General features: G+C 44.5%; 1 protein-coding gene across 1 annotated transcript; it reads left to right on the top strand.

Annotated features, from left to right (window-relative positions):
* Positions 1-1,168: 1,168 nt before the first annotated feature.
* Positions 1,169-6,137, top strand: LOC123501281 (cuticle protein 7-like). The gene is made up of 3 exons (XM_045250038.1): positions 1,169-1,197; positions 5,444-5,548; positions 5,662-6,137. The coding sequence occupies exons 1-3, from the start codon at positions 1,192-1,194 to the stop codon at positions 5,950-5,952; spliced, it is 402 nt and encodes a 133-aa protein (XP_045105973.1). The 5' UTR covers positions 1,169-1,191; the 3' UTR covers positions 5,953-6,137.
* Positions 6,138-10,000: the final 3,863 nt, after the last annotated feature.

Below are 10,000 nucleotides of genomic sequence, written 5' to 3'. Positions count from 1 at the left end.
GGTCAGGTCAGGTCAGGTCATCAGAGCGAGGCAAGACTAGTGTGTGTGTGTGTGTGTGTGTGTGTGTGTGTGTGTGTGTGTGTGTGTGTGTGTGTGTGTGTGTGTGTGTGTGTGTGTGTGTGTGACCTGTTTCCCTGCGACCTTTTTGCTGGTGTCTTGTCTGTGGGGGCGTGGGTGTATTTTAGGGGGCGTTGGTGAGGTGTGTGTGTGTTGGGGGGGGATGGAGGAGGCTGGGGCTGTTGATTGGTAATAAGGTGTGTTTCTGATACGCTCTCACCTTCTCGTCTCTTTATCTGTGTCTAATCTTTCCCAGTTTCTTTGTATTCGTGTGTGTGTGTGTGTGTGTGTGTGTGTGTGTGTGTGTGTGTGTGTGTGTGTGTGTGTGTGTGTGTGTGTGTGTGTGTGTGTGTGTGTGTGTGTGTGTGTGTTCTTTATCACCCTTTTCTTTTTCCTCTTCTTCCTTCTTCTCCTTTCCTTCTCCTACTCCTTTTTTTCTTATCATATTTACCCTTGTCTTCTTCGTCTTCTTCCTTCTTTACCTCCTCCTCCACCTCCTTATATTCCTTCTCTTCTCCTCTTCCTCTTCCTCTTCCTCCTCCTTTGTCGTCCTTCTCTTCCTTGTTATCTTGTTATCATATCTTTCCCTCTGATTCTTCTTTTATCTATTTTCTCCTTGCCTGTTCTACTATCATTTTCTTCCTTCTTTCTTCTCCAAACCTCCCTCCTCCTCCTCCTCCTCTTCTTCTTCCTCCTCCTCCATAACACACCTTCTTTGACCTACTTCAATTTTTCTGCAAGTCCTCATTCCTCATATTCACTTTCCATTCATATCATCATCATCATCATCTTCTTCTTCTTCTTCTTCTTCTTCTTCTTCTTCTTCTTCTTCTTCTTCTTCTTCTTCTTCTTCTTCTTCTTCCTCCTCCGCTTCGTTCTTCTCCCATTCCCACACGCCTCACTTCCCTTCTTCAATGCATTTCTTTCTTTTTATCGGTTATACAATATTCAGCCACCTTTCCCTCTCCCTCTCTCTCTCCTTCCCTCCCTCACTCCTTCCCTCCCTCTCTCCCTCCCACCACACCCTTCCGTTCCACTTGTAATACCGCGAGAGAGAGAGAGAGAGAGAGATATATAGCCACATGTTCTCTCCATCACCATCATTCCTCCTCCAACTCTCGCCCCATCAACATCATGAAGGTGAGGACCATAACACTATCATTTTCACTATCACTTATTAGAACACCTCTGTAATTATTCTTTTTTATTCACTATTTTTGTTTTCTTTCGTTTTTTTTCTCCTTTTATTGCGGCGGTGAGGTTTGTGTTGAGTTTGTCACTATTATTTGTTGTTCATTTATTGACTTATTCTTCACTATTCAGTTCTGTTGTCACCTGTTCATCATCTCACAATCCAGTCACTCTTATCATCATCATTTGTTAACTGTCATCACCATCATCATAAAAATCATTCACTCATCACCATTATACGACCAATCCAGTCATCACCACCTACTTGTCACCATCATCACCATCAAATATCACCAAAACACTTTCTCACATCAATACATCAACACCAACAGAGTCATCATAATCGAGACACCATCAAAAAAAGCACCATCTCACCATCATTATGTCAACACCTCACCGTTACATCACCATCACCACACCTGGAACACCAAACCACACACTTAAGAGGCATAACGACTTGAGTGGTGATTCTGTAGACTGGAAACCCTCTCTGGAAAACTGGAAAGGGGAGAGAGAGAGAGAGAGAGAGAGAGAGAGAGAGAGAGAGAGAGAGAGAGAGAGAGAGAGAGAGAGAGAGAGAGAGAGAGAGAGAGAGAGAGAGAGAGAGAGAGAGAGAGAGAGAGGTGATTTGATTTGTTCTTCCAGTTTTCCTTCCAGTCTTCCTTTTAGTATTTCTTCCAGTCAATCTTCCAGTCTTCCAGTTTTCCTTTCGGTCACTCTTCCAGTCTTTCTTTTAGTCTTCCTTCCAGTCAATTTTTCAGTCTTTCTTCCAGTCTTCCTCCCAGTCTTCCTCCCAGTCTTCCTCCCAGTCTTCCTTCCAGTCTCCCTCAGTCAATCTTCCAGTCAATTTTTCTGTCTTTCTTCCAGTCTTCCTCCCAGTCTTCCTCCCAGTCTTCCTCCCAGTCTTCCTTCCAGTCTTCCTCCCAGTCTCCCTTTCAGTCAATCTTCCAGTCAATTTTTCAGTCTTTCTTCCAGTCTTCCTCCCAGTCTTCCTTTCAGTCTTCCTCCCAGTCTCCCTTCCAGTCAATCTTCCAGTCAATTTTCCAGTCTTCTTACCAGAGTTCCTTCCAGTCTTCCTCCCAGTCTTCCTTTCAGTCTTCCTCCCAGTCTCCCTTCCAGTCAATTTTTCTGTCTTTTTTCCATTCTTCCTTCCAGTCTTCCTCCCAGTCTTCCTTCCAGTCTTCCTTCCAGTCTCCCTTTCAGTCAATCTTCCAGTCAATTTTCCAGTCTTCTTTCCAGAGTTCCTTCCAGTCTCCCTTTCAGTCAATTTTTCTGTCTTTCTTCCAGTCTCCCTTCCAGTCTTCCTTTCAGTCTTCCTCCCAGTCTTCCTCCCAGTCTTCCTTCCAGTCTTCCTTCCAGTCTCCCTTTCAGTCAATTTTTCTGTCTTTCTTCCAGTCTCCCTTCCAGTCTTCCTCCCAGTCTTCCTTCCAGTCTTCCTTTCAGTCTTCCTTCCAGTCTCCCTTCCAGTCAATCTTCCAGTCAATTTTCCAGTCTTCTTTCCAGAGTTCCTTCCAGTCTCCCTTTCAGTCAATTTTTCTGTTTTTCTTCCAGTCTCCCTTCCAGTCTTCCTTTCAGTCTTCCTCCCAGTCTTCCTCCCAGTCTTCCTCCCAGTCTTCCTTCCAGTCTTCCTTCCAGTCTTCCTTTCAGTCAATTTTTCTGTCTTTCTTCCAGTCTTCCTCTCAGTCTTCCTCCCAGTCTTCCTCCCAGTCTTCCTTCCAGTCTTCCTTCCAGTCTCCCTTTCAGTCAATCTTCCAGTCAATTTTCCAGTCTTCTTTCCAGAGTTCCTTCCAGTCTCCCTTTCAGTCAATTTTTCTGTCTTTCTTCCAGTCTCCCTTCCAGTCTTCCTCCCAGTCTTCCTTCCAGTCTTCCTTTCAGTCTTCCTTCCAGTCTCCCTTCCAGTCAATCTTCCAGTCAATTTTCCAGTCTTCTTTCCAGAGTTCCTTCCAGTCTCCCTTTCAGTCAATTTTTCTGTTTTTCTTCCAGTCTCCCTTCCAGTCTTCCTTTCAGTCTTCCTCCCAGTCTTCCTCCCAGTCTTCCTCCCAGTCTTCCTTCCAGTCTTCCTTCCAGTCTCCCTTTCAGTCAATCTTCCAGTCAATTTTCCAGTCTTCTTTCCAGAGTTCCTTCCAGTGTACCCTTTCAGTCTTCCTTCCAGTCTTCCTTCCAGTCTCCCTCAGTCAATCTTCCAGTCAATTTTTCAGTCTTCTTTCCAGTCTTCCTTCCAGTCTTCCTTCCAGTCTTCCTTTCAGTCTTCCTCCCAGTCTCCCTCCCAGTCTTCCTTCCAGTCTTCCTTCCAGTCAATCTTCCAGTCAATTTTCCAGTCTTCTTTCCAGAGTTCCTTCCAGTGTACCCTTTCAGTCAATTTTTCTGTTTCATTAGTTATAATTTTTCTCTTCCTTCTTTTTCTTTCTGCCTGATAGTTTAGCTTATTTCCTTCTCTCTTCTTTCATCTCCGTACTCTGTCTCCTCTCCTGACCTTCAATTATTAGAGTTCTTATTTTCCCATTTCACTAACTAACTTTTCTGGGTTTTTTTTTTTTTCTTTTTTTTTTTTTTTAATAATAGTATACTGGGGTATTCTTGTTTTTTCTTTTCTTGTGTTTTTCTTCCTTTTCTTTTTCTTTTTCTTCCTTCTCTTCTTTTCATTCTCCTCCTCCTCCTCCTCCTCTTCTTTCGTCTTCTCATTCTCCTCCTCCACTTCTTTGTTCTTCTTCTTCTTCTTCTTCTTCTTCTTCTTCTTCTTCTTCTTCTTCTTCTCCTCCTCCTCCTCCTCCTCCTCCTCCTCCTCCTCCTCCTCCTCCTCCTCCTCCTCCTCCTCCTCCTCCTTCTTCTTAATTTCAACTACATATTTTTTTTTTCGTGTTTCAAGATTATACAACTCTCTCTCTCTCTCTCTCTCTCTCTCTCTCTCTCTCTCTCTCTCTCTCTCTCTCTCTCTCTCTCTCTCTCTCTCTCTCTCTCGTTTCTTTGCATTGTATTTTCACTTTCAATAACACTCTCAATACGAAAGTCTTCTTCTTGACCTTCTCATTTCTCTCTCTCTCTCTCTCTCTCTCTCTCTCTCTCTCTCTCTCTCTCTCTCTCTCTCTTGTCTGCACATCACCAATAGTAAACTCATGTTATTAATTCACAGCATTTCACTACACAATTTCTCATTTTCCCTTCAACACACGCATCACCATTTCCTGACCACCACGAATAACACTTTTTACCTTGTCTTATTCTCAACTGCCTTTCGCAAGTAGAGAGAGAAGAGCCTTTCATAGTAAGACCAAAACTCCCTCTTTTCGCATCCTTACAAAACCCAACACGCTCAATGTGCTCAGTGATGCACGCCCATAAGGGAGATGCGAGATATGCCAGTCACTCCCCTTCACAACACGATGGAGGAGCAGGGGCGGGAAGCAGAGGGTGGTGTGAGCAGGGAAGAGAAGCAGTGGAAGGGAAGAGGGGAGGGCATTGGAGGGAAGCAGGGGAGGAAAACAGGCAAGGGAGGACGGAGAGGGATGCAGGGCAGGGAAGCAGGGAAGGCATGCAGGGGTGAGGAGTAGGGAGGGAAGCAGGGGAGGAAAGCAGGGGTGAGAAGTAGAGGAGGGAAGTAAGGGGGAAGCAGGGGTGGCAGGCACATCCCCAAACCAGTCCGGCAGTCCATTGCACGAAGCGGGGCTGGTGATAAGCCACAGGGAAGGGATTGGTTGGTTCACAAAGACGAGCAGTTCATTTTATTTTATTTTTTTTTTTATTTATTTACTTAATTATTTTTCTAAGATTTCACATCCAGGTTTGAATGAATGAGTCAGGTTTGGTTTGTTTATTGGTGCCTCGTGGTTCATTTGTTCATTTGTATTTTTTTCATTCTTTGCGTGTTAATATCTCCCGTTTTCTTTACGGACTTGCATTTAGTTGAAAAATTCGCTACACAGTGTCCGTTCATCAATGAGTGACAGTTGATTCTCCCATTCTCGGCACACATTAGCTTCGTCAGTAACCACGTGGCCCATTGCTCTCCTTGCAAAGAAAATTACTTGGAGTTTGGATACACTTCATCTCTTCTCAGAAAGTAGGAGAGAATGACGTTCAGTTGGTGTTCGGTGCTGTGTCATGGTCAACAGTCTGACAGGTTGCGGCTGTGGCCTCCATCTCTCACTGACAGGTTTCATCAGCATTACTAACAGAACACTTGCTCTCCCTCCGCCAGGTGACCGTCGCCGTGTGTCTCCTGGCCGTGGCTGGGGCAGCACTCGCTCGCCCACAGTACGGACACGGGCCACCTATCGCCTACAGGCCAGCGCCTTCCTATAACGTACGTCCCTCAGTCACTTCCTCCATTACCTTGTCTTGCTGTGTATAAACAAGAGTGTGTATCGCTAATTATCTCATCACCACATCCTTTAACCCTCCCTCCGCCCCACACAGGAGGTGCCCCGCTACGCCTTCGACTACGGCGTGCAGGACAACTACGGCAACAACTACGGCCACCAGGAGAGTCGCGACGGCTACGACACCAAGGGCTCCTACTACGTGCAGCTGCCCGACGGCCGCCTGCAGCGCGTCAACTATTACGTCAACGGCGACTCGGGCTTCGTGGCGGAGGTCACCTACGAGGGAGAGGCGCGCTACCCAGCCTACAGCCCAGCCCCAGCCTACCGACCCGCTCCAGCCTATAGCCCCGCACCAGCCTATAGCCCCGCCCCGCACTACGGCTGAACAGACCCACCACCCACCACCCACCACCCAACCCCCATCACCCCTCGCCCAGATTGTCCCCGCCAATCAAACGCAGCGCACAAAGGCGTCTCTGCAATAACTGACATATTCGAATGTATATATTTTTGTACAAGATACTGGCGAATAAAATGCGTATGATCCATTGACGTGATGCCAAAACACCACTGGTATTATTATTACTACATGCGACACAGGGAGTAGCAGTATAGCAGTAGCAGTAGCAGTAGTAGTAGTAGTAGTAGAAGCAGCATGAGTAGGTAGGCAGCGGTGATAACACTAATGGGCAAGAAGAAAGTGAAAGGCGGATGGTCACACACACACACACACACACACACACACACACACACACACACACACACACACACACACACACACACACACACACACAAAACAAAAACTGCTGCCGTGTTTCCTTTCCGTGTGTGAAGAAGAACTAATGTTGACCTTAATTACGAAACACGAGAAACACAAAACAGCGAACATATGTACAGTCATCCAGCAGCAGCAGGAGTAGCAGCGATTAGTGCGTCCAATTACAGACTAATGAAGCAATGATGGTGATGTTTTCCTGGTGATTACATGAGCATATAAAGGTTTACGTAAATGTGTGATTCGCTAGAGTGAGGCGTGGTTCCTCAGTACACCTGTTCGGAAAATGAGGTGAGCGCGGAATCAGATACAATATATTAGGATTCAAAATACAAACTTCTGCACCTAAAAATAACACACACCTCTTGGTCTCAGTCTTGGCCTCAACACCGCCACTGGACCACCATGTACCCTCTGAGCAAAGGAGACACACACTCACTAAACCTGTTATCTTTCTCACACACTGACACAAAGATTTCATTGTTATCTTTCTCGCACACTGATAGATAAAGATTATCCCGCCATTTTTCTCAGTGATTGAATAAATAAAAAAAATCGAAATAAGCCTGAGAGGGAGAGACAAAGTAAATAAAAAAAAACTGAGGAAATACAGAGGGAAGCATAAAACCCACAATATTACTAAGGAAAGGGAAAATGTAAGTGAATCCATCGCTAGTGAGGGAGTGAAGGTACTGAAGGCGGCAAGTTTATCGTGGCGACCTAACACTGACAGAACAGGGAAGCGTGAGACTGCCAAGTAAACGGAGGTGGAGAGCGGTACAGTGACAGGCGAGTGGATGAGTGGGGTGGGTGAGTTGGGTGGATGAGTGGGGTGGGTGTGTCCGGGAGGCGAATGACTGGGTGACTGTGCAGTGACGAGGAGTGAGTGAGGAGGAGTGACCGGAATATCGAGACTGCTTCCTGAATTAAGGCTTCGTCTGTTTGTTTCAGTATTAACAAACACACACACACACACACACACACACACACACACACACACACACACTAACTCACATTCTCTCTCTCATGACAATTTTTCAAGTCCCCAGAAACGACTAGCCTGGTTTTCAAGACAGTTTCTCCTTATAAACTCGAATTCTTGCCAATCCATCACTAAACCATAAAAATACCCTTAAAAACACGAGTAACTTCAACTAGAACCTTTGGAAAGTAGAGATGGTGAGAGAGCAAAGCGTTTCAGAATACAGGCCTTAACCACTTCAGTACTGGGACGCATTTTTACCATTGATTTTGGGTATGATTAGACCATTTTTCTATATTATTAGAGGTCAGAATATTAATGGCTGCAGTCTTCACGCTTCTAACTCCTACATATAAATTTCTGAAGCTGTATAAAATTGCCAAATAGTAAGAAGAATGAATATGAAGGTACGTCATGGTGCTGAAGTGAGGTAAAGTGCAGGCAAGGTGGAGTTTGAAAAGGATGCCTGGTGGATGGATAGTGGTGGATAATGGAGTAGGTTAGGTCAGGCAGAGTAAAATTTGGATAGATATTGAAAGGAAAAGTAAGAAACAGTATCACTTCAATTTTTTCTGTAGTTAAGGTTGAGATAGAGTGTAGTTTGAAAAGACACGAGTCACAGGGAGTCACAGGCAGAGTAAAATTTGGATAGATATTGAAAGGGAATAGTATTAAATTTTTTCTTCAGTTAAAGTTGAGATAGAGTGTAGTTTCAAGACATTACTGCCAGGGAAAATTATGAATGGTATTAGTTCAAGAAGTATTAATATATTGTTCAAACAGTTTAAATAGTACTAGTTTAAACGTTTCTGTAGTTGAGTGTTGAGTCTATGCAGTTTGAAAGGACTACTGACAGGGAAAGGTATAAATATTAGTTCAAATCTTTCAATAGTTTTATTCTCCTGTGATCGATAAGTGTCCTAATCAAGCAACACGTGTCATTACCAGGTACACAGCCAAGAGAAATATAAAGTGTCCGGTGAATTAAAATGTGTACGAATCATTAAGGTATTTTAGATCATTTTCACAAGCTTTTTGACAATACTACAGGAAGCTTCGTTGGACATTTTAAGTCTTTCTTTTTCTTATCATTGTTGTCTTTGTCCAGAGCTCCTGTTACATTAATAAAAGCCGGTTCATATGTCCTGAATCAGCTGGTAAACATTTCCTGACAACTTGAGCAACACACACACCGGAGATAAGAAAGAGAAAGGCGGTGAACATATCCGAAAAAAAAAAAAAAAAACAGGATGAAAGCACGAATACACTGGATGAACGAAGGAATACTGGAACGAACACAAGCAAACGGTGACTGTACGGATACGCCAACCCCGTGGCCCGTGGCTGTACCCTGAAGTGGAGTGAGTACTGAGGGTGATGACACGGCACCGCTCACACTGATTGCCAAGTGACAACATCCACGCGAGCAGGAGAGCAAGATAATAGAGGAAGATTTCAGCTCCACACCACATCCACACCACGCCTCTGTTTCCCAAGTCCTCTTTGACACTCTGGCCGAAGCAACGCACATTTCCCTCTTAATAAACACCATCTTCATTTCCCGGCGTGAGGAAACAGGTGAAGGAGGGAGGAGGGAGGGAGAAGTGAGACTCAGAAGTGATGAGGTGAAGTGATGACATGGCATTCTTCACCACCAACACCTGAGATACGAGGAAACGATAGGAACAATGACGTAATAAAAACCTCACTTCCAAATTCCCCTCCACGCCTCTCCTCCTTCCTCCCCTTCCTAGCTCCAGTGAATCCCCCTCAGTGACTCCCACAGTGAGTCCCCACCAGTGAGTCTTCGCCAGATGGCCACACCACACTTAGCACGATCACTTAGAGTCCAGCCCTTTCTCTGCCTCTAATGGGTCTCGATTGACATCTTCACGTCCCCTGCAGTGCTTGGGGCCTTAAAGTGATTGTTTGCACGCGATTTGCTGTAAAAGATTCCTGTACAGCGGCGGGGTGTGAAGTGTGTGGAGTGTGCAGGCAATTATGTACTGAAGGAAAGAAAGTAAGTGGAGACGTGAGTGAATTGTGGGTGACATTTAGGAAAACGCCAAACAAGGAGGAAAAAAATAAAGAAACTAAGACGAAGATGTGCGAGTGAGTAAATTAAATAGGTGAAAAAATTGATATGAGGGTGTAAATTAATAAGGTGAGTGACAGATAGGGAAAGACAAACAAGGAAGAAGAAAAAGAAAAACAGAAAATAAGAAGGAAAGATGTGAATGAGTAAAAATAGATAAATAAACTGGTGTGTGTGTGTGTGTGTGTGTGTGTGTGTGTGTGTGTGTGTGTGTGTGTGTGTGTGTGTGTGTGTGTGTGTGTGTGTGTGTGTGTGTGTGTGTGTGTGTGTGTGTGTAATTGAATAAGTAAATAAAGGATAGTTTAGAAATAATTTAGAAATATAAATGAGACAAGTAATGAATTAAGTAGACAAGAACACTGACTTGTATCTGATCAAACAGAACTTTTATTTTTACTTTTGACAACAGGTAAACAAGAGGTAAACAGGAGGTAAACAAGAGGTAAACAGGAGGTAAACAGGAGGTAAACAAGAGGTAAACAGGGAGGTAAACAGGAGGTAAATAGGGAGGTAAACGAGGTAAACAAGAGGTAAACAGGGAGGTAAACGAGGTAAACAAGAGGTAAACAGGAGGTAAACAG

This window comes from Portunus trituberculatus, chromosome 9, assembly GCF_017591435.1.
Source record: "Portunus trituberculatus isolate SZX2019 chromosome 9, ASM1759143v1, whole genome shotgun sequence".
In the NCBI taxonomy this organism is placed as follows: Eukaryota; Metazoa; Arthropoda; class Malacostraca; order Decapoda; family Portunidae; genus Portunus; species Portunus trituberculatus.
The sequence above is the reverse complement of the archived record's forward strand: the minus strand, read 5'-3'. Positions and strand labels throughout refer to the sequence as shown.

Excerpts from the sequence above, each read along its gene's own strand:
- LOC123501281 (XM_045250038.1), top strand. Across the intron at positions 5,549-5,661 it reads GGCCAGCGCCTTCCTATAAC|GAGGTGCCCCGCTACGCCTT; the intron begins GTACGTCCCTCA and ends CGCCCCACACAG.